We start from the raw sequence: 26268 nt of genomic DNA, 5'->3' as shown, positions 1-26268 counted from the left end.
ACTGCCATCATTTGTCGAAATTAGTATTAAAAATATAGTTAACATTAAAGATATACTTGAAATCGGCTTGTACCCTTATCCGGGGGTTATGACCCATATCTTAACCTGCAAAATCGATTGAAGGTATCTTGAAAATTAGGAAGCATTTCTGGAAGGATATAAATCCTTTCTTACTTACAACCTTTATATTCGGTATTTAACCGATTGCAGTCTCAATGAATTTTGCATTTTGAATTCTTCTTGGACGTTTATTGTCATATGAAAGAAGTAGGTCCACGTTTTAAAATGAGCCCATAACGCTTTGTCGGTCAATTTTGTTTGTTTAAATCTGTTCGCATCTTCCAGCTGAAGCACGATGTAGGTACTGGTGTTGAAAGCTAGATGTCAATTTTAGACATGAAAGATCGCCATTTAAGATTGTGTTGCGCACTCGTTTAAAAAGAATCCTGCAACTTGTTCGCTGATTTTTAAAGCAAATGTTTAAAAGTCCTTACGAATTTTGTCGTACTATAAAAGTACTGAAAAAGTACTTATCCTTTGACTTTTATGTGACCGCGTAAAATTATTTCGACATCATCTATTCAGTTTCGCCACCACATGATTCGGTACTACATTCTATGTAGCCCGCCTGCAATTTCAATTCTTAAGAAATCGAGACAATTAAACAAAGTTAATTGAATGAAAAAAAAAAAACCGTTCGTACCCATTAAAAATTGATTTTTTTGTTCATAGCTTATCCTCTTCTGAAATGATTTTATTCGGATAGTTTCACTTACACAATAAATACATAAAATCTATAAATACCTGTTTTGTCTGATGCCGCTTTTAACACCCCAAAAAGACTACACATCATATTAGAATTCAAAAAAAAAAACACTACAAATGTACATTCGAAAATAGTAAGTCAAAATGAAAAGATGCCATGCAAAATAAAACATTGCTATTGTACATTTCAAAAGTCAAAATGAAAACGTTTAAATTTCACATTTTTACGCTATTTTTGGATTTTTGGATATTATCCTTTTCCAAGAGACAATTCCGAATTTATCTGAATCGTTAAAATCAGAGCAGCCGTTCTTGAGTTGTAACTAGTAAAAAGAAAAATAATAAATAATTGAAATTTTATTAATTGAAAATAAATAGATAAAATTATTTATTTTATACAAATGCCAAGGAAACATTTGAAGGATATGGTCCTGTAAGATGCGCTAACCGAAACTTGTATTAAAACAATTCAGATATAAATTTCCCAATAGACAAATACAATTTTGTCGTGATTCTGTAACAAACAGCCAATTTCTGTTCAAAACGATAGATCTCTTAAAATAGAATTGTTCTGACATGTTCTTTCGTATTCGTTTGTTACAAAAACCCAAAAAAATACTATGGGAAATAAAAGCTTTCGTATGCCTCACTGACATAAAAAGTATTTGCTTTAAGAACCAATTTGTTTTTCTGTCGACAAATTTGCGAGCGAGTGGGAAAAAATATATATAATAATGCAATATAGTATGGGCTTCATGTTGTTAGATATTATTTAATTCCACTCATTTCAAGCGAATTGCATTATTAGTGTGTGAGAATTTACCAATTCAACAGGCAACTTGTTCCAGACTCTAGTTATCCGAACAAGGAATCATTGATCAAAACAGGGGTTATGTATTTGAGGCTTAGGATATCCAGTTATAATAACTTCATAGAAGTCCATTAAATAGCGTAATCAATATATTTTCGAAAAGAACATCCTAAAAATGATTTACATAAAATAATATATCTTCGCGTAAGTGAAAATTATGCACAAATCATAATTTTCTTTAATTCCAATACATACTCAGATACATACGTGAAATGGATTAAACCTTATAGTGAATAATATGAATATGAGAAACCTGATTGTCGTATAAAAATGTTTATATTGGGTACAGAAAACCAAATGGAATGACCGTCGTTTTATTTGGATTAATATCTAATGAAATATCATGCGTCCAATTCAGTGGCCGTGCCAAGCATGATTTCATTTTTCTCTCAAAGTCTTCAATATTATCTATTATATTATTATGAATTAAACAAGAAAAATATTTCATCGACAAATATGCGCAAAGAATATTTTGTGATCCAAATAATCACGCAAATCATTCATCTATATATATAAAAATCAATTGTTGTTCGTTTGCATAATTTTTTGTACAAACGTTCGTAATACACCGAGTTAGGTTAAAAAAAAAAAAAAAAAAAAAAAAAATATATATATATATATATATATATATATATATATATATATATATATATATATATATATATATATATATACCATATATATATATATATATATATATATATATATATATATATATATATATATATACCACGCCTATATTTACGCCCCCTATTTTAACTTTTCTAAAATCCTTATATTTGCCAAATAATGAAGATTTCGATTTAAAAATTATTACACGAGATACTGTTGACTTACCATCCAGCCCTAAGTATTTGTTTGGGCGCTGAGGAACTGACCACGCCTACTCTATATATATAGAAAAAATTGTTGTTCGTTGGTAATTGAATCAGTTATGAACAGCTGGAACGATTTTTATAATTTTTTTTCTAAATGTTCGTTCTATCCCGAGTAAGGTTTTTATGGTAAGAAAAAGTGACCACGCCCAATTTTACGCCGATTTTAGGATCTAAAATCCTAATATTTGCCAAAACCATAAAGATGTCTGTTCTACAGATAGTATTCGACGTACACTACACTCTCCCTCCAACCATAGGTATCTGTTTGGGACGGGAGGAACCGGCCACACCTACTTCTTTAAATCTATATGAAAAAAAAAAAAAAAATAAATAAAAAAGCATAGTAACACGTTGAGAATGGCTGGGCCGATCTGACTCAAATTTTCTTTTGGTTATTTGTAATTACAGTGGAAACGTTTTCGTGAAAGAAAATTTTAAGTAGAGCCCCTATAAAAATCGCGGATCTGAAAAAAAATCACTGTTCTATTTTGATATGGAGTATTGTGTAGAATTGTTTCAAAATGCCTTTTGCAATTGAAAATACTTATTGAAAAAAAAAACCGAAAAAGTTCGAGAAAATTTCCATATTTTCTATACATGCCGTTATATGGTTGCCATACAAAATTTTCAATTTTGATTAAAAAATACTTTTCAAAGCATCAAACATTAAAAATCTCAACGTACTTTTAAATCCTAAGAATAATATAAAAACCTCTGCAAAGTTTGAAAGACACATATTAAATTTGGTGACCTCTATTCTAAATGCAAACGGTGAACGAAGAGGCTCACGGACATAATTTAATCAACAGAGATTTCTACTCTTTAACATTGGAAAATGAGCAGGGTGGTCCCGCTACTAAAGTCTGGCAAGGATGCCAGCAAAGGCGAATCATACAGGCCAATTTCACTTTTGCCGCCAGTAGCAAAGACTCTCGAGGCCTTACTCCTCCCCAGTATCAGAGGAAGCTATTCAGTTGCTAACCATCAACACGGTTTCCGTCCACTACATAGCACTACAACAGCATTGCACGCCATATCCACACATATCAGTCGAGGACTCAACCAGAACAGGTCGTGCCACAGAACAGTAGTGGTGGCTCTCGACCTATCAAAGGCCTTTGATACGGTCAACCATGCCACGCTGTTCGAGGACGTTGAGAACACTACCCTCCGGCCAAGTTTGAAACGTTGGATAGTTAACTATATGTGTGGACGCCAGTCGTACGTGGAATTCCGGAATAAGAAGGCCAAGCCTCGTAGAGTGAAACAGGGAGTTCCCCAAGGTGGGGTGATATCTCCGTAACTGTTTAACCTCTAACTTTCCTGAATTCCGCGCCCTCCAGACGGCATCGATATCGTAACTTATGCGGATGATTGTACGATCATGGCGTCGGGTCCTGTAGGTGTCAGGGTGAATAACTATCTCGCGGAGCTTGCCGCCTTCTTCCACGCGAGGAATATGAGAATATCCGCCACTAAATCGACGGCCACACTATTTACCACATGGACTGCGGAGATGAGAACACAGCTGAATGTGCAGGTCGAGGGGCATATAATTCCGACCACCAACTACCCCAAAATCCTTGGGGTCACATTCGATAGCATGTTAAAGTCTTCCGCGCAAGCCACAGCTATTTGCGATAAAATGAAATGTAGGAACAAGGTCCTCAAGGCGCTAGCCGGCAGCACTTGGGGTGCGGATAAGGAAACCTTGTTGACCTCTTATAAAGCGATAGGTTGGTCTATGGTTAGCTATGCGGCTCCAGTGTGGTCGGCGAATACAAGTGCAACGCAGTAAAAAAGTATTCAGACCTGCCAGAATGCCGCCCTGAGAACTGCAACAGGGTGCCTCCTCATGACTCCTGTGGACCATTTACATGAGGAGACGAAGGTTCTTCCCTTACGTCAGCATAATCATATGCTTTCGTTGCAGTACCTGCTTGGGTGTTATCGTGGGAGTCACCCTAACTACCATATGGTGGATAGAACTCCCCCACCCAGGCGTGTCAGGAAGGACCTGCACGATCTAGAAGGAGAGGTCCAGCGATATAAGAGAGCCTCTAGATCATGAAGCCTATCAAGCGGATCTGAATACCATTCATACTGATGCAGTCGCAGAGGTATTTAATAATTACAGTATGAATGCCACACTCGGAGTCCACCCCCCATCCATTGCAGCTGAAGAACGTCGGCTGCCTAGGCAAACCAGGGTAGTTTTGGCCCAACTACGTTCAGGATGGTGCAGCCGTCTCAATTCGTATTGGACACGAATTGATGAGGATGTGCGGAACGCCTGCCCAGCGTGCGATACAGGCCCGCACAACACGCTGCACTAGTTTAATTGTCCAACCAAACCTACCCAACTCCGTCCAGAGGATCTATGGCTACAGCCCATAAAGGTAGCAGAATTCCTAAACCTGGACATTGAGGAAAAACCGGATTAGTTAGAAAAAACAACGGAACATATAAAACTGCTACAACAACAACAACAACAACTCTTTAACATACTTTATGGGGTCCCTAGCTTTTATAAGTCGATGAAACTTTAATTATGATAGTTAAATTTAAGTCATATTGCCAGGATTTCAATTTAGAAATTATTATCGATTCTGAGGTCCAAAAATCCAAAAATTGACTAGATATGGAAATAATTCATCCAATGAGAACTCCAAATGCAAAATTCATTGGGACTGCAATCAGTGAAATACCGAATATGTAATATGCGCATTATATAAAATAGTGGAGCGAATTGAAAATTTAATAAGAAAAGGATTCATAGCTTCGGAAAATTCTTCCGAACCCTTAAAAGTAACCTTAACTCACATGTAACTTTATATGGGGACTATTTGCTGTCGTCAGTAATTACACTGCGGGAAATTTAAACTTTGCAAATTGTTTGGTTGGTAGATAAAAATCCCAAAAGGGGGGTTTCGGGTCAAACGTTTTAGGGTCCATTTTATATAGCTTAGCCATACATAAAGGGCCTCAAATATTTTGCTCTATACTCCGCAAAAGTTACGATAGAGTTTTAAATTTGTTACAGTCCTAGGGATTTCAGAAAGAATCATTTGTACAAAATATGTATTAGGTCGGTCTACATTGTGATATAGCCCCCTCAAATAATATATATATATATATATATATATATATATATATATATATATATATATATATATATATATATATATATATATATTATTTGAGGGGGCTATATCACAATGTAGACGGAACATATAAAACTGCTACAACAACAACAACAACAACTCTTTAACATACTTTATGGGGTCCCTAACTTTTATAAGTCGATGAAACTTTAATTATGATAGTTAAATTTAAGTCATATTGCCAGGATTTCAATTAAGAAATTATTATCGATTCTGAGGTCCAAAACTCCAAAAAATTGACTAGATATGGAAATAATTCATCCAATGAGAACTCCAAATGCAAAATTCATTGGGACTGCAATCAGTGAAATACCGAATATGTAATATGCGCACTATATAAAATAGTGGAGCGAATTGAAAATTTAATAAGAAAAGGATTCATAGCTTCGGAAAATTCTTCCGAACCCTTAAAAGTAACCTTAACTCACATGTAACTTTATATGGGGACTATTTGCTGTCGTCAGTAATTACACTGCGGGAAATTTAAACTTTGCAAATTGTTTGGTTGGTAGATAAAAATCCCAAAAGGTGGGTTTCGGGTCAAACGTTTTAGGGTCCATTTTATATATATATATATATATATATATATATATATATATATATATATATATATATATATATATATATATATATATATATATATATATATATATATATATATATATATATATATATATATATATATATATATATATATATATATATATATATATATATATATATATATATATATATATTATATATTAAAGACTAAAACTACCAACCGGCAATGCGGATCGGGCCAGCTAGTCTATATATATTAAAATCAATTGTTGTTCGTTGGTAATGGAATCAGTTGAGAACGTTTGAGAACCGATTTGCATAATTTTTTGTACAAACATTCGTAATACCCCGAGTTAGGTTTTTAAAGAACAACATTTTGACAACGCCTACTTTACGCCCACTCTTTCGAATTCCATAGTTAGTATAAGAAATCTTACTTGTGGTAGAAGACCTCTTCGCGGAAATTTTTCAATGTCAATGTTTCGAAGTAGGGCTCATATAAAAATACCTCCTGATTTTACCTTTTACGAGGGTTTTCCTTTGTCCTTGTTAAAATTAATTTATTAAAAAAAAAAAATTAATTTATTTTATTTTCCTAAAAATCACAATGATAGTCAATTACAACAGAAGCACCCGCAGCTGCCATATACATATACATATATATATATATATATATATATATGTATATATATACGCTGGATGTTATGATGGCTACTCTACCCATCAGAAATTGTTGATTTGCAAACACGCATTACAAAAATCAAAAGAAACTAAACCATAAATCCGTTAAAAATTGCTGTGAAATCTAATAGGGTCTGTTAAGTGTGATATATAGTGTATAGTGGTAAAGATGATACTAAGATAATACTGCTCATTGACAACTTTATACCTCACACTTAAAAAAACTTGTTGTTTCATTACATTTTCACATACTTGATAAAGAACATCAAGTTTGGAGATAGATCGCAAATCCTGAGTATCATAACTAGAAGGAAACTTTGGATTTGGTACAACACGGTCAATCTTCCAACAATTAAAAAATACAAATGTTGTTTTAGCATTTAATCATATTTTCTTCACCTCCTACACATCCATGAAATTGAAAAACTATACATAAACATCCGGAATCAAATAATAATATTGATTTTTGATTATTAATTTTCTTGGTCCAGGTAGGTTTATTGATTTGGGTTCTATTAAGCTTATAGACCTAAGTTTTGTAAATAAAAATTCCTCTTTATTTATTTTTGCTTTTTATCTGGCAGAGACTATTTTTCCAGAGTTAATCCAGTTATCATCCTATAATTTAGTGCTCCTATGAACATCAGGACGTTCATATATTGATCTCAATTAGTTCAGCAAAAACGTTGTATTTTTACCGACATTTTCAGTAAATGAGTATAAATATGAGTATGATGTTTTATATTTTTGATAGAAAAATCAGCTTTGCATAATTGTTTGAATACGTAGACGAATTTATCACATATATATCGATTAAAACATTCTCTGCCTTTCCTTATAGTAAATCATTTCTATTTTCCTTTTTAGATCTCATCACAACATATGTTGCCCTCAGCCTTCGGGGCATCAGCCCCTTTGAGCCCCTTAGCTCAAGCTACATTGAATAAGCATCTTCCTAAATTTTCGAGTAAACGTTTGGCGCAATATCAGCAGAATACTAAACCTCAGGTGCAGACAGTCGATGCTGCCTGTCTAACAGGTATGTATTTGTTGATTTAAAAGTACTAATTTGTCTAAGGGCCAAAATTATAACTTTGTAAGGAACTGATGGCAAAAATACTTAATAATTTAGATCTATGTAGCAACGAGTGTATACCAGAAGTGGAAATATTTTCTTTGCTAGAGGAACAGATACCAAAATATAAAGTTCGATCAGATTTTCTGACCGACTTTGCTGGTTATTCGAATCAAGATTGGTATGTCCCGGCACCAGCACTTCAAATCCCGGCTGAAGGCCTTGGTTTAACCAAAGAACAAACGCGAGAGACACTCAATTACTTCCGTAAGTGTATTTTACAATTTTATTAAAATTTATTTTATTTGCTGTATTACATATTTCATAAACTCATACCGAAAAGTACTTTATACTTTTACAAAATATGTGATCTTCATTTATTTGTTAAATTAAAATTTGTATGTGGATTCGAAACATCTACCTTTTATCTTTTGCATTTAAGACTCCACAAAGTAAAGGGTGTTTTTCTAAGAGCTTGCTGATTTGAAATTCAAATGAAACACATGCCAAATTATGAATTTACCAAGAAATGTTTTTATTTGGAAGATCATTTCTTGTCATTTACAATAATTTTGGGCATATGGCCACCACGACTATTTTGCACAAAGGTCATTCTGGCGGTCCAATTTTCGACCTTTTCAATCGTTGCATCAATCGTTGCAGGTTTATCTACGTAAACTAATAAATTCAGGTATCCCCATAATAAAGAATCGAGTGGCGTAAAATCACACAAACGCGGAGGTCAAATTACCGATTCATCTCCCGAAATAATGTTGGCGTTGAAATGTTCTTATAATATGTCCATTGTTTCGCCCGCAGTGTGACATGTGGCTTTTCAAACCACACTTGACGTTTTGACAACCAAAATTAATTGTTCATGATTCTGTATTAATATCCAGTAACGGTAACGCGTCGTCCTTCCTCATTTTTAAAGATAGAAGGACCGATGATTCCACCAACCCATAGACCGCACCAATAAACGGCGTCTGGATTATCCTTGCTCCATCTACACCAATTTCGCAATTTTATGGTGGTTTCTGACGGACGTTTATGAGCACCATAAAAGTCACGAAGTGCTCTATAAACTTTTTTAATTGAAAATAAATTCCCATTTCAAAGCCTTGTTCTGGAGTTAACCTATTCATGATGATTTAAACTGTCAAAAAAGCTGTCAGATAAAAAAACCTCATAAAAACACCCTTTTTAAGTTCTGGATCATAATAAGATTTTATCCGAATAGGTCCGTAGATTTTTTGGTATTAAAAATGGGACATGTAGGTCAGCGATTTGTTATAGCCACCATATAACGGTATGTCCCAATATTCGATATTTAGATGATTTTAGACACATTTTTGAACGGAATTTTGTAAATGTTGCTATTTGGGGTTCGGTGTAGGCCCTATCATATGTGGCAGTAGTTGATTATGCAAGTCCGAGGATTCTTATAACATTTATATAACGACATTCGTTATTTGGAAGATTTTAGGTTCTCTATTACGTACCACTTTAGACCTTTTAGACAACTATCAACCCGAATTTTTGTCTCTACAGGTCCACGATATATGGTCCCCATGTAGCGAAACCTTCGGAAACTCGACATTTTAATGATTTTAGACAAATATTTCCGTAGAATTGCTTGAAATTTGTTTTTTTTTTTTTTTGAGGTTAGTGGTGGGTACCATCAACATCGTCCCAGGTCTTTAAATAGCCCACACATAACAGTTTCTCCCGATTTTTGGCATTATTTCAGCTAAATTTTTCAAATCAAAATCAATTAATAACAATAATATGGAAAACGCAAATCTATAATGTATTGTCATGATTTACAAACTTGATATTTCAGCAAATAAGTTCTGCATTCAATAATTTTAATTATGAAGTTTAAGATTTAGAATGTTATAAAAAATTTTAGAGTAGTCGTATATAGAAGTTTTGGAACCGTCCATGACTAAGTAACTGTATTCATTGAAAATAAAAATAAAAAAATATAACAAATATAAAATTATATGTAGATTTATAACATCTGAAATTTTAAATGTCCTTGCTGTTGAGGTTATATATAGAAAAAGTTCCATAATATTGACAGTTCATTCTCTATTATTTTTTATAGAATTGCCGACCTGCCCATATTGCTGCTATACAGCGATTGCTACTTATCTATACAATATACAGTACTTTCTAATACATTATTACTTAAAAATAATGAATTTTTTAAATATTTAAGCGGCTGCTGATACTTTAAATTTTTCTTTTTTTTTTGAAATTTGGCTTTAAACTGGTAACAAATGAAACTTTCACTACGTTTAGTTATGAAAGTCTTACCTATACTAGGTTGTAATCCAGACGAATTCTTCCTTGCATGGTCTGCATCCCACGAACTTGGCCTTACCATTTTATATTGGGAAGCGTTTGGTCCTTGCCATCGTTTGTTTATTTTTTGTCCATGTTCCATATAACACCATATCTGTTTACATTTCATGGAAGTTTTTTGTTCTTATGTAGATTTGCACACTGCTTATTTTTTAATTACTAATAATCAGTATCCCTTGGGGCAAGGAAATTTCTTTTTGCACCTCTTGCAAGCGCATCGGCTACCTTCACCTTGTGAGTGTGGTGGGTTTGGCAGGGCAATTAAGAGGTGCAGCGTAATGTGCGGTCCTCGGAAGACGTTTCGCATCTTTGTCTATTTCTACACCATCCCGAACGTAGTTACGGCAAAAGTATCCTGGTTTGTCTAGGCGGCCGACGTTCTTCAGCAGCTATGGATGGGTATGTACTCCGAGGACATGCTGTCGAATGGTACCCCTAAGATCTTGGTGTAGTTCGGGATCTGAATAAATTTCCCTCGACCTGAAATTTGTGAATATGTGAGTTCAACCTTACACATATGTCGACGCCATGATCGTACAATTATATTATAAATCGGGAAAGGTAGAGGTTTAACAGTTCCGTATGTATCACCCCACCTTGGGAAACTCCTTGTTTTTATGGGCTTCTTTTTCGGAATTCCATGTATTAAGAGTCTTTGCCACTGCGACAAAGGCGAAATTGGCCTGTGTGATTCGTCTTTGCTCACTTTTCAGGCAACTTTTGTCAGGTACTCAACTCCCGGCGTATCCAGTTGTTTCAACATTACCATTGAGATTTCGTCTGGGCCCACCGCTTATATTACTTAGCGTTTCCGATGACATTTCCAACTTCACCCATCGTGTTGACTCCTCGTGGTCCTATCATCCTTTTTCCCAGGGTTAAAGAGCTGATCCTTGGAGCGGTAGGGTTAGAAAGGGTATTCGATATATTGAATATTCGACCATAGGTTATCCGACCAGCATATATCGAGCGGCTGCAAGTTTGACGAAAATCCCTTCTGCTTCCCGAATATCAGAAGGGCTGCCACTTCTCTGGAGCGACAGTTGGCCAGTGAGCTTTCCCATGGTTAAGGAAAGTGTGACGTTCAGAGGTTATGAAATCGGACGATCTGATTATGGAAACGATTATCGGGAGATAGTCTGACCCAAGAGAAATGACGGGGTGATAGTCACCTCATTTATTAGACCGGGTGACACGATGGTTAAGTCAGTAAGGAGTGACACTCCTATTATTTGTGTGGATCAGTCAATTTACTCTGTCAGCGTTGGTTGGTCCCCTCTGGTCATTTCTTAGGACGGAATGCTGGAATTCACGTCGGGCATTAAAATCCACAAGTACCAGGTCATTTTTCTAAAATATATGTTTATATGAACATTTTTGGAATGTCCCTTTGTTGGAGTAGTTCAGTTATCATGATAAGCATATTGTATTCGTTTCGTATCCGTTCTCAAAATTTACTACAATTGCGACTCGCCCATTGGCTGCTTAAAAAATCACATAAATACTGGTAATATTAGTTTGCTATAATTAAATACCAATGAGATGGAATTTCGTAAATTGTTGGCGATTATTTGCCATTAAAAGTGTATTTTAATGATATAATTAGTGATGAGTGATAAATGAGCTTATCACATCATCATATTTTTTTTTTTGTTGGTTCCCACGCCTTTCACTGCCGCCCTTGCCAACCGAGAGGGCAATCTTCCCATACGTAGGGAACGCATACACACCAAAGATTCAGTTCTACAGATTACTTAAACAAATAAAAAAATTGGTCCTCAATGGGTTACTGATTTCGATACTTGTTCTTGCGAGCAAGCTACTTTGCTACTCATAAACTCATACTTTTACAAAATATGTGATCTTCATTTATTTGTTAAATTAAAATTTGTATGTGGATTCGAAACATCTACCTTTTATCTTTTGCATTTAAGACTCCACAAAGTAAAGGGTGTTTTTCTAAGAGCTTGCTGATTTGAAATTCAAATGAACACACATGCCAAATTATGAATTTACCAAGAAATGTTTTTATTTGGAAGATCATTTCTTGTCATTTACAATAATTTTGGGCATATGGCCACCACGACTATTTTGCACAAAGGTCATTCTGGCGGTCCAATGTTCGACCTTTTCAATCGTTGCATCAATCGTTGCAGGTTTATCTACGTAAACTAATAAATTCAGGTATCGCCATAATAAAGAATCGAGTGGCGTAAAATCACACAAATGCGGAGGTCAAATTACCAATTCATCTCCCGAAATAATGTTGGCGATGAAATGTTCTTATAATATGTCCATTGTTTCGCCCGCAGTGTGACATGTGGCTTTTCAAACCACACTTGACGTTTTGACAACCAAAATTAATTGTTCATGATTCTGTATTAATATCCAGTAACGGTAACGCGTCGTCCTTCCTCATTTTTAAAGATAGAAGGACCGATGATTCCACCAACCCATAGACCGCACCAATAAACGGCGTCTGGATTATCCTTGCTCCACCTACACCAATTTCGCAATTTTATGGTGGTTTCTGACGGACATTTATGAGCACCATAAAAGTCACGAAGTGCTCTATAAACTTTTTTAATTGAACACTATTCTTGAAAATAAATTCCCATTTCAAAGCCTTGTTCTGGAGTTAACCTATTCATGATGATTTAAACTGTCAAAAAAGCTGTCAGATAAAAAAACCTCATAAAAACACCCTTTTTAAGTTCTGGATCATAATAAGATTTTATCCGAATAGGTCCGTAGATTTTTTGGTATTAAAAATGGGACATGTAGGTCAGCGATTTGTTATAGCCACCATATAACGGTATGTCCCAATATTCGATATTTAGATGATTTTAGACACATTTTTGAACGGAATTTTGTAAATGTTGCTATTTGGGGTTCGGTGTAGGCCCTATCATATGTGGCAGTAGTTGATTATGCAAGTCCGAGGATTCTTATAACATTTATATAACGACATTCGTTATTTGGAAGATTTTAGGTTCTCTATTACGTACCACTTTAGACCTTTTAGACAACTATCAACCCGAATTTTTGTCTCTACAGGTCCACGATATATGGTCCCCATGTAGCGAAACCTTCGGAAACTCGGCATTTTAATGATTTTAGACAAATATTTCCGTAGAATTGCTTGAAATTTGTTTTTTTTTTTTTTGAGGTTAGTGATGGGTACCATTCCCTCTGGTAGAAAATTATCAACATCGTCCCAGGTCTTTAAATAGCCCACACATAACAGTTTCTCCCGATTTTTGGCATTATTTCAGCTAAATTTTTCAAATCAAAATCAATTAATAACAATAATATGGAAAACGCAAATCTATAATGTATTGTCATGATTTACAAACTTGATATTTCAGCAAATAAGTTCTGCATTCAATAATTATACCCTACAACACTATGTGTTGGGGGTATTATAAGTTTGATTGGGCCAAAAATTATGTAACACCACGAAATATTGGTTTCCCACATAGGAAAGTATATATGGATCTTCCTAGCTCGCCGAGCTGAGTCGATCTAGCTATGTATGTCCGTCCGTCCGTCTGTCCGTCTGTCCGTCTGTCCATGTTAATTTGTAATCACTCTACAGGTCGCAATTATGGCCCGATCTTCACGAAATTTGGAATGGAGGTCGGGTTCGGGCCAGAATAGAACCCTATTTCTTTTTGAGATGATCGCCAAATGTTTAGGGGTTGAAATGGACCAAATACTGAAAAAATGTCGGATTTTGCAGTAGCTATACAGGTCGCAATTATAGACCAATCGACGCGGAATTTCGCATGTAGCTAGAGTTTAGGACGGGAAAGAAGCCTACCAATTTGGGTGGTCATCGGATAATATTTAGCGGGTAAAATAGACCATATATTTTGTGTTGAAAAAATTCAACATTTTTCATTAAACCGCGAATATTTTAAATCCCGGCGAAATCACAAAGCCAAGACAAGGTTACTTCTGACCTTTACATTGATGTTAACATCCAACAAATCGGATATATAGCAAAATATGTGCGATATATATGTTTATCAAAGAAGATATGCCTGAAAGATCTCTTATATGTCGAGAACGGCTGAACTGATTTCGACAGTTCTCATTAAATCAGAATGGCCTCTTGCCAGGAAAGAAAAACGTCTAAAAAAATCGCATAAAAATATCTCTCTAAAGATGAAAATATTGATTTTGTAAAATGTTCTCATATTTTTTCAGTTTTGTCATATTTTTGGAATATTTTCATTTTGAATTAAACATTTGGTAATATTTCTACAGCTAACAAAACTAAGTAGTTAGGATATCAGGATATCATATACAGATCGCATTTATGGGCCGATCCTTACGAAATTTTGCATGGGGATAAGATGAGGGTCAGAATAGAAGCGTACTCTTTTTGGAGATGATCGCCATATATTTAGGGGTTGAAATGGACCAAAAAAACAGCAAAATTGTCAGCAGGTCGTAATTATCAACCGATCCTCACGTGCATTTGAATGGGGGTTACCGGACATTTCAAAAGCCAAGCAGTTTTGGATGGCCATCCAAAAATATTCAATGTGGGAAATAGTTTGCCAACTTTTGTAGACAAAATACGAAAATGTCCATTCCAGTGACGTTTTGGAGAATTCACAAATACAGGAAAGACGCACTTCTGACTATTTCGTTAACGCTGATTTCGTGGAAGAATATAGTCAAATGGCTGTATTTCATATAGATGCGTTTCAGTCAAAAACCAATAATAAATGTTAATCTTTTGCCACTTCTGAGAGATTATAGGTCTTTGGGAAATATTGGTTCCAGATCTAGGAAGACCATTTACGTCCAATATCTACCAATAAATTGGAAATTAGCAAATTAGTTAAAGTTTCTATTATTTGAAAATTAGAGAACGAAACCTGATGGCTTTCTTTTATTATTTTTCACAATATCTTGTGGAATTCTTTCGAGTATCTCGCCTATATAAACTGTATCGTTTATTATAGTGTTGTAGGGTATTCAACGGTCGGCCCCGCTCGACTGTAGCCTTTGCTTACTTGTTTTAATTATGAAGTTTAAGATTTAGAATGTTATAAAAAATTTTAGAGTAGTCGTATATAGAAGTTTTGGAACCGTCCATGACTAAGTAACTGTATTCATTGAAAATAAAAATAAAAAAATATAACAAATATAAAATTATATGTAGATTTATAACATCTGAAATTTTAAATGTCCTTGCTGTTGAGGTTATATATAGAAAAAGTTCCATAATATTGACAGTTCATTCTCTATTATTTTTTATAGAATTGCCGACCTGCCCATATTGCTGCTATACAGCGATTGCTACTTATCTATACAATATACAGTACTTTCTAATACATTATTACTTAAAAATAATGAATTTTTTAAATATTTAAGCGGCTGCTGATACTTTAAATTTTTCTTTTTTTTGAAATTTGGCTTTAAACTGGTAACAAATGTAACTTTCACTACGTTTAGTTATGAAAGTCTTACCTATACTAGGTTGTAATCCAGACGAATTCTTCCTTGCATGGTCTGCATCCCACGAACTTGGCCTTACCATTTTATATTGGGAAGCGTTTGGTTCTTGCCATCGTTTGTTTATTTTTTGCCCATGTTCCATATAACACCATATCTGTTTACATTTCATGGAAGTTTTTTGTTCTTATGTAGATTTGCACACTGCTTTTTTTTTAATTACTAATAATCAGTATCCCTTGGGGCAAGGAAATTTCTTTTTGCACCTCTTGCAAGCGCATCGGCTACCTTCACCTTGTGAGTGTGGTGGGTTTGGCAGGGCAATTAAGAGGTGCAGCGTTACGTACGGTCCTCGGAAGACGTTTCGCATCTTTGTCTATTTCTACACCATCCTGAACGTAGTTACGGCAAAAGTATCCTGGTTTGTCTAGGCGGCCGACGTTCTTCAGCAGCTATGGATGGGTATGTACTCCGAGGACATGCTGTCGAATGGTACCCCTAAGATCTTGGTGTAGTTCGGGATCTGAATAAATTTCCCTCGACCTGAAATTTGTGAATATGTGAGTTCAACCTTACACATATGTCGACGCCATGATCGTACAATTATATTATAAATCGGGAAAGGTAGAGGTTTAACAGTTCCGTATGTATCACCCCACCTTGGGAAACTCCTTGTTTTTATGGGCTTCTTTTTCGGAATTCCATGTATTAAGAGTCTTTGCCACTGCGACAAAGGCGAAATTGGCCTGTGTGATTCGTCTTTGCTCACTTTTCAGGCAACTTTTGTCAGGTACTCAACTCCCGGCGTCTCCAGTTGTTTCAACATTACCATTGAGATTTCGTCTGGGCCCACCGCTTACATTACTTAGCGTTTCCGATGACATTTCCAACTTCACCCATCGTGTTGACTCCTCGTGGTCCTATCATCCTTTTTCCCAGGGTTAAAGAGCTGATCCTTGGCGCGGTAGGGTTAGAAAGGGTATTCGATATATTGAATATTCGACCATAGGTTATCCGACCAGCATATATCGAGCGGCTGCAAGTTTGACGAAAATCCCTTCTGCTTCCCGAATATCAGAAGGGCTGCCACTTCTCTGGAGCGACAGTTGGCCAGTGAGCTTTCCCATGGTTAAGGAAAGTGTGACGTTCAGAGGTTATGAAATCGGACGATCTGATTATGGAAACGATTATCGGGAGATAGTCTGACCCAAGAGAAATGACGGGGTGATAGTCACCTCATTTATTAGACCGGGTGACACGATGGTTAAGTGAGTAAGGAGTGACACTCCTATTATTTGTGTGGAGCAGTCAATTTACTCTGTCAGCGTTGGTTGGTCCCCTCTGATCATTTCTTAGGACGGAATACTGGAATTCACGTCGGGCATTAAAATCCACAAGTACCAGGTCATTTTTCTAAAATATATGTTTATATGAACATTTTTGGAATGTCCCTTTGTTGGAGTAGTTCAGTTATCATGATAAGCATATTGTATTCGTTTCGTATCCGTTCTCAAAATTTACTACAATTGCGACTCGCCCATTGGCTGCTTAAAAAATCACATAAATACTGGTAATATTAGTTTGCTATAATTAAATATCAATGAGATGGAATTTCGTAAATTGTTGGCGATTATTTGCCATTAAAAGTGTATTTTAATGATATAATTAGTGATGAGTGATAAATGAGCTTATCACATCATCATATTTTTTTTTGTTGGTTCCCACGCCTTTCACTGCCGCCCTTGCCGACCGAGAGGGCAATCTTCCCATACGTAGGGAACGCATACACACCAAAGATTCAGTTCTACAGATTACTTAAACAATTCAATCCCACGGCAGCGGGTTCTACGATACCGGATTGACCCGAAACAACAAGATTCAAGTTTCGGCCAGCGGCTGCCAACCCAGTATGTACATGTTTGTGTTTGTTTATTTTTCTGCATTGGGAGCAGCATATCCCGGAATGCTTGCTCCGGATTTTATTGGTCCGTGCCGGGATTGAGGAAAACCCCGGACCTTGGTTCTGCTCGGTTTGTCAGAACGTCATCCACCACAGATCTGTCTCGGTGCGATGTAATGGATGCAGAGAGTGGGTGCACTTCAAGAACTGTTCCGGATTAAGGCGTTTGCGAGACTACAGCGAAAGGGACTATGTTGCGACTTGCTGCAGTAACGTAGTCCCCAGCGAGTCCTCTTCTTCGTCGTCCTCGTCAGAGACGTCGTCGGAGTATGGCACTCCACCGCAGTCTCCAGAACAGCAACCAACACCGCAGCACCTAACGCCACATGTTGCTGTTCCAACTCCGGATTGTGCATCATTCTTGCAATTCAATTGCAACGGACTTCGAGGCAAAATAGATGAGATAGTGGAATTTATGAGTCGGAGGAATATTAAGATCGCAGCGGTGCAGGAAACCAAGCTGAATGAAAATTGCAGCCTACAACGTTGTTATGGTTACAACGTACTAAGGAAGGATCGCACCAGAAGTGGAGGTGGGGGATTAGCGTTCCTGTTACACCATTCTGTTCAGTACAGACCTATCTCGCTTGAGCTAGTCTCTAGTGACCCATACATGGAATGTATGGGGGTAGCAGTCAAGTGTGGAACTGCCGAGGTAGAGGTGCTTAATGTGTATATCCCGCCGATTAATAGCTGTGAACCACGTTATTTGCCTGATATTAGCCCATTATTGGTAGGCAATAACCGCCTGGTACTAGGGGATTTTAATGCCCACCATGAGTTGTGGCATTCCGTCCTAGGTAATGACCAGAGGGGATCAGCGCTGGCAGAGCAGATTGACTGCTCCACATTCTGCACGGTTAACGAGGATGCCCCCACCCGAATAAGAGGAGAGTGTCACAGTTCGCCAGATTTAACCATAGTGTCACCCGGTCTGATAAATGACGTAACTTGGCAACCCGTCATTTCTCTTGGCTCAGACCATCTCCCGATAATCGTCTCCATAAGCAGGTCGCCCGATTTCATAACCTCTGAACGCCGCACTTTCCTTAACCATGGGAAAGCTCACTGGCCAGAGTTCAGAGAATTCACCAACCGCCGCTTCAGAGAACTGCCCAACCCTTCTGATGTTCGGGTAGCAGAAAGGATTTTCCGAAACATCATCAGAGCTGCAGCCGCTCGCTATATACCTGCTGGTCGAATACCCGAGATAAGACCAAACTTCCCAGCAGAGGCAGCGGGATTAGCAAACGAGCGTGATGATCTCCGTCGTACCAACCCTACTGATCCTAGAATCAGTGATTTGACAGTGGAAGTCAACCGGTTGGTACAGGAGCATAAGAGGAAAAAGTGGCTAGACCATCTGAAGTGCTGCAACATTGGAACCGATATGAGTAAGCTGTGGGTAACGGTTAAGTCGCTCTCGAACCCTGGAAAAAAGGATGATAGGACCTCAGTCACTTTTAACGACGTAACGGTGACTGATCCGAAGAGGTGCGCGGAATATTTTAACCGACAATTTGTCGAGCACCCCGAGAGTGATAGGGCGAAGCGAAGAGTACTACGTCGTATCAGATCTCTTCCCGCCGAGGAGGAACCACCACAGTTTACGATGGGTGATGTTGCAAATGTCATCCGTAACGCTAAATCATCCAAAGCGTTGGGCCCGGACGGAATCTCAATGGTAATGTTGAAGCAGCTGGATACGCCGGGAGTCGAGTACTTAACAAAAGTTCTCAATTTGTCGCTAGCCACCCACATAGTGCCCGAAACCTGGAAAATGGGCCGGGTGGTCCCGCTACTGAAGCCAGGCAAGGATGCCAGTAAAGGCGAATCGTACAGGCCGATTTCGCTTTTGTCGCCAGTAGCAAAGACTCTTGAGGCTTTACTCCTCCCCAGCATTAGAGGAAGCTATGCAGTTGCCAACCACCAGCATGGATTCCGTCCACAACATAGTACCACAACAGCATTACACGCCATTTCCACACATATTAGTAGAGGACTAAACCAGAACAGGCCGTGTGACAGAACAGTGTTGGTAGCCCTTGACGTATCAAAGGCATTTGATACGGTCAATCATGCCACACTGTTTGAGGACGTACAGAGAACTACCCTCCGGCCAAGTTTGAAACGTTGGATAATCAACTATATGTGTGGACGCCAGTCGTACGTGGAATTCCGGAACAAGAAGTCCAAAGCCCGTAGAGTGAAACAGGGAGTTCCCCAAGGTGGGGTGATATCTCCGGAACTGTTTAACCTCTACCTTTCCGGAATTCCTCGCCCTCCAGACGGCATTGAGATCGTAACGTATGCGGATGATTGTACGATCATGGCGTCGGGTCCAGTGGTCGATGACATATGCGAAAGGTTGAACCCCTATCTCGCGGAGCTTGCCGCATACTTCCACGCGAGGAATATGAAAATATCCGCCACGAAATCAACGGCCACACTCTTTACCACATGGTCTGCGGAGATGAGAACACAGCTGAATGTTCAGGTCGAGGGGAATTTAATACCGACCACGAACTACCCCAAGATTCTTGGGGTAACGTTCGACAGCATGTTCAAGTCGTCCGCGCAAGCCACAGCTATCTGCGACAAGATGAAAAGTAGGAACAAGGTCCTCAAGGCGCTAGCCGGCAGCTCTTGGGGTGCGGACAAAGAAACCTTGTTGACCTCTTATAACGCGATAGGTCGGTCTGTGGTCAACTATGCGGCTCCAGTGTGGTCTGCGAATACTAGTGCTACGCAGTGGAAGAATATCCAGACCTGCCAGAACGCTGCCCTGAGAACTGCGACAGGGTGCCTCCTCATGACACCAGTGGACCATCTACATGAGGAGGCGAAAGTCCTTCCCTTACGTCAGCATAATCATATGCTTTCGTTGCAGTACCTGCTTGGGTGTTACCGTGAGAGCCATCCCAACCATCACATGGTGGATAACTCTCCCCCACCCAGGCGTGTCAGGAAGGACATACATGATCTAGAGAGGGAGGTCCAGCGCTACAAGAGAGAGCCTCTAGATCAAGAAGCCTATCAGGCAGGTCTGAGTGGCATTCACACCGATGCAGTCGCGGATGCTATTAGCAGTTATAAAGTGAATGCCGTCCTCGGAGTCCACCCCCCATCCATTGCAGCCGAAGAACGTCAGCTGCCTAGACAAACCAGGGTAGTTTTGGCGCAATTACGTTCAGGATGGTGTAGTCGCCTCAATTCGTATTGGGCACGAATTGATGAAGATGTGCGTGACGCCTGCCCGGCGTGTGATACAGGCCCGCACAATACGCTACACCTTTTTAATTGCTCAGCCAAACCTACCCAACTCACTCCAGAGGATCTCTGGCTACAGCCCGTTAAAGTAGCCGAATTTCTAAACCTGGAGCTGGAACCAGATTAGCAGAACACAAACACACACATGTACTACTGCTACAACAACAACAACAACTTAAACAATTAAAAAAATTGGTCCTCAATGGGTTACTGATTTCGAAACTTGTTCTTGCGAGCAAGCTACTTTGCTAGTTAAGAACGGATAATCAATCAAATCATATTAATTCAATGATAAATAACGCTCTTACAATACACTGTCTCCTTTTAAGGTTGGAAGATCAATTAACATAAACGACTCTCATAAAGCGGAAGTAATTATGGCCCCATAGAGCAAAAATCAAAAATTGAACTTGAACTGATTCTCAACTCCACAGAATGCAGCCGTATTCTGATACTGGGCGAACTAAGCTAACAAACAGTCTTCTGATGGCATAAGGATCATCGCAGTTTTTAGACCAGCATTTTATGAATCCTAATAAACACTTGGCTTTATATAAGATAACGCCGAAGTCAATGAAGGAATCAATTTTTCTAATTCGTATGAAAGGAGTGTATTGGCTGGGGTCTATACAGGGAAAATTGTTTGCATTTCTTTAGACATACCATGTTTGCATTTCTTTATTATACCCTCCATAGTATGGTAGGTATATTAACTTTGTCATTCCGTTTGTAACTCCTCGAAATACTCATGTCAGACCCAACAAAGTATATATATTCTTGATCAGCGTAAAATTTTAAGTCGATTTAGCCATGTCCGTCTGTCTGTCTGTTGTAGTCACGGTATCTTTCGGACGAATTGAGATAGAAGGCTAAAATTGCAAATTGCACACGTGTTAATTTTTCCAATAAGCAGGTTATATTCGTAAATGGGCCATGTAGGTCCACGTTTTCATATAGCCCCCATATAACGGTACCACCCGATATTCGGTATTTTGATGATTTTAGCGACATTATTCACCGGAATTGTTTCAAATTTGATATTTGAAGTTCGAAATGGATACTACAGCCTATGACAGAAAATTATCTGTGCAGGTCCACGTCTTCGTATAGCCCCCATATAACGGTACCTCCCAATATTCGGTATTTTGTTGATTTTTGCGCCATTATTCACCGGAATTGTTTCAAATTACGTATTTAGAGTTCGTAATGGGAACTATAGTCTGTGACAGAAAATTGTCTATGCAGGTCCAGGTCTTCGTATAGGCCCCCCCTATATCAGTACATCCCTATATTCGGTATTTTGACGAGTTTAGGTACAATACCCACCGAAATTGTTTGAGATGTCGTGTTTGACGTTCGTAATGGATGCTATAGCCTGTGATAGAAAATTGTCTATCCCCATATACGATACGGTACCTCCCCATATACGATATTTTGATTATTTTAGCTACATTATTCACCGTTTTTTTATGTTTCGTTTTTGAATATGGTAATGCGTTATCAATGTGAAGACTGTGCAGATCTCTTGGGCTTTCTGTTGTACACAATTCCAGTCCGACTCACCTTGATGTTGTTCGTAGCACTACCTCATTAATTGACTTTTGCCTGGTCTCTGATGCCTTGACTGTGAATTTTTCCTCGCAGGGGCAGTGCCCTGGTATTTCCCACCATGCATTAATTTTTGGAGGGGTTGAACTCTCGGTTCTTGCTGAAGAAAAGGTTATTGAGTTCCTGGATTTTCGTAGGACTGACTGGCGGGGTGTGGAAGATTATGTTTGCAACTTTGATTTTAGTCCTCTGTATCTTACAAGAGATGTTGACCAACAGTTGGCTTTGTTTGATTTGTTGTTTCAAAATTTGTTGTCTTTTGTACCTATTGCTACCAGCTGTTCTTGCCCAAAAAATGATGCTTGGTTGGGGTTGGATGTGGTAAAGTCGGCCTGTTACGTTAGGGATCAGGCTTATCTGGAATGGCGTAGGCGTCCTACGGTTCGCAACAGGCAGATATTTTGTATGTATGTGACCGCTGTAAGGCTGTTATGCGTAATGAAAGAAGGAAATTTTATGAGGAAATGTTTGGTCGTATGAGTAGTGTGCATATATGGAAGTCGTTAAAGTCGCTTGGTTGTCTTGATGATGGTTGTGATGTCCCATTTATTGATGTCAACGCTGTTAATAATTACTTTTGTAGTGTTGGTAATTTAGGTTCGTCTCGTGATTTTGTTGTTAGTGAGGCCAATGATTTTGATTCTTTTAGATTTGACTGTGTGTACATGGATGATTTGTTTCGTGCTTTGCGGAATATTAAGTCAAATGCTGTAGGTGTTGATGGCATACCTATTAAGTTCTGGCATACCTATTAAGTTAAATGCGTATTCCCTTACATTTGTAGTCACTTTCTGCATTTTGTAAATTGTATTTTTATGACGTCAACCTTTCCACTTGCGTGGAAGGTTGCTCGTGTGGTGCCTGTGCCGAAGAAGGGGAGTTCTTATCATCAGAAGAATCTTCGACCAATAAGCATTCTGCCGGCTATGTCGAAATTGGTGGAACATGTTATTAAGGATGCGATTGTTGATTTTCTGGATGACCGTAAGTATTTGAGTAGTTCCCAGTTTGGTTTTCGGCGTGATCACTGATCTCATTCGTGATGTGTTCAATAGTTCTGATGTTGGTTTGCTTGTTGGCCTTGATTTGTCTAAGGCTTTTGACTCTGTGGATCATATGCTTCTGCTCTGTAAGCTGAGAGACAAGTTTTGTTTCTCTCCTTCTTCGTGTAGATTGATATCGTCGTATTTGAGTGGAAGATCTCAGTTTGTTGTGCACAGGGGTGTTCAGTCTGATGTTTGTGCTGTGCGGTGTGGTGTCCCACAAGGATCTGTGGCCCTCTGCTTTTTATTATGTTCATTAATGACATTGTGGGGTCTGTGTCTAATTCCAGTTGTGAAGTTTTCATGTATGCGGATGACATTCATGTCTTCTTTAGAAATGCAGATCTCTTTGAGTTGGAAAATGTGGCAAACACTACTTTGAGATTGCTTTCTATGTGGATCTCCTCTAATGGTTTGTCTGTAAATTGGAATAAAACAGAAGCTGTTCTGTTTAATAGTCCTCGTTATGTTCCTACGCCGTGCATCTGTGTTGGCTCCTCTGTGGTTAATGTTGTGGATGAGATGAGATGTTTAGGTGTAGTCATTGACACCAAGCTTAATTTTTCAGCGTATGTTGATTCGCTGCTGTCTCGTGTGCGTTTTCAGATGCGGAGGCTATATAGTCTTCAAGCTCATTTGCCTCTTAGTGTTAGGATGATGGCTGCCAGATTTTTGTTAATGTCTCATGTCAACTATTGTTTGGAAGTCATCTCTGGGGCGAATGCTTTCCTAATTCTGCGCGTACGCAAACTTGTTAACTCTATTGTTAGATATGTGTTTAGGTTGCGCCGTAGTGATCGTCTAACACAGTATGTTATTAAGTTTCTTGGACTGTCATTTGACACATATGTTGAATATCGCCTTCTTTTGTGTCATTACAGAATTATGAGGAATGTTAATTCTCCTTTGTATAATAAGTTTGTGTTTTGTAGATCATCTCGAAATCCCCAATTGCTGTTTCCAAGATATTCGTCTGTAGTTGGTGAGAAGGCGTTTGTTGTGAGAGTTGCGAGATTGTGGAATCAGCTCCCTTTGGCCCTGCGTAATTTTACCTGTTCTTTTGATATGTACAAGAAGAGGTGTTTTGAATATTTGTCTGTTCATTGAGTTTCTGGTTGCGGGTTATATTTTGTTATTTCTTTTTAGTTATTGGCTGGGGGCCATTTTTATGGTTGTTTATTTTCCATGTAGTACATAATTTTATTGTTTTTTTCTTTTTTAAGGATTTTTTTTGCTTCTTGTAGTAGCTACATTCGCTCGGTTGGTAACGAGTGATGATTAGCGCTTAAGTGTATTGATGCCTCTTGCCTTTTTCCTCTCTACCTTGCTAAACTGTTGTTCAGCTTGGTAGAGGAGTTTTTTCTGAGGGTCTAATTGCTACTAAATTTAAATTTTTATTATTATAATTTTTTTTGTATATATTTTACTATTCGTTTATAATTTTTGTTATTTATTTATTTTTTTTTTTAGATTAATTTGGTTATAGACTGTTTTTATACTGTTGTATGTTAATATAAGATTTAGGCCATGTTGGCTTATTTATATTGAATTGTATGAAATAAATGAAATGAAATGAAGTGGCTTATAACAAACAATGCCTATGTAGGTCCACGTTGTATAGACCCCAATATTACGGCTATATTCGGTATTTTTAAAATTTTAACAGCATTTTTTAAGGATTTTTTTTTTTTTGAAAAATTCCAAGTTCGTTCCAAACGGTGGAGGGTATTCAAAGTTCGGCCCGGCCTAACTGACTGCTTTTTCACTTGTTTTTTATTCAGTTTTTACTCTGTATTATATTTTTTTTATCTATATCTTTATATTTTGAGATTTTGAGATGTTGTATTTCATTGGATTTGGGCGATTGGAAAAGAAAAGGTTAATTCATTTTAGAAGGAACTGTGGTCCCGTCTAAAAAGCTATAGGGTGCAGAATGAATAAGCAGAAAAAAATGCAATATTGTAAACACTTAAAGAACTAAAACTCATTTGAGTATAATCATTGGTCCACATGTCAGTTATGAATGAAATTTTTTGGTCGTCCATATCGAATTCGTGTGTTTATGGAATCACAAAAACCATTGAACAAACTGAGTTCAGATTAATCTGATGACAATTATGCTTTTTATCTTTATAAAATATGTTGGATTTTCTTTAACAAATATGATACAAATAGCACAGGTACATATTATTTTGCATTACTTTTCACTCCATTATCCGGGAAAATCGATTATCCAAGGTTCGACTGTATTAAAGAAAACAAATTAATTGATTTTTAAATTAATTTTTTCTTTAACTTGCCGCAATCTAATCTGTGACGAATCAATTTTTTCACCTTGTTTACAAAATTTGACAGAATACATTCTGTAAACCTTTACCTCAGCACATATGTAGCAGTTATTCGCTCTTGCATACACATATCTCGTACTTATGCCATGAGCTGGCGTGAATGATATGCCTAGTGAATGTGCCTTGATGCGGCTGGAAATCGAAGTAAATTAAATACATACAGAATATATAGTCAGATACAAATGGTTCGCAAAGACTTTATATCGCGTCAAATCACTGA

The 26268-nt window shown here is 37.6% G+C and overlaps 1 protein-coding gene across 1 annotated transcript in view; it reads left to right on the top strand.

Moving 5' to 3' along the window:
- Positions 1 to 26268, top strand: part of LOC101890570 (trafficking kinesin-binding protein milt) — a 54474-nt gene that overhangs the window by 6217 nt on the left and 21989 nt on the right. Inside the window, exons 2-3 of the mRNA XM_059128202.1 lie at positions 7770 to 7941; positions 8035 to 8244. Coding sequence (XP_058984185.1) covers positions 7785 to 7941; positions 8035 to 8244 — 367 coding nt within the window. The 5' untranslated portion in view covers positions 7770 to 7784. The remainder of the gene's footprint in view (positions 1 to 7769; positions 7942 to 8034; positions 8245 to 26268) is intronic.

The sequence above is a fragment of the Musca domestica genome, unplaced genomic scaffold (assembly GCF_030504385.1).
Source record: "Musca domestica strain aabys unplaced genomic scaffold, Musca_domestica.polishedcontigs.V.1.1 5, whole genome shotgun sequence".
Taxonomy (NCBI): domain Eukaryota; kingdom Metazoa; phylum Arthropoda; class Insecta; order Diptera; family Muscidae; genus Musca; species Musca domestica.
The sequence above is the reverse complement of the archived record's forward strand: the minus strand, read 5'-3'. Positions and strand labels throughout refer to the sequence as shown.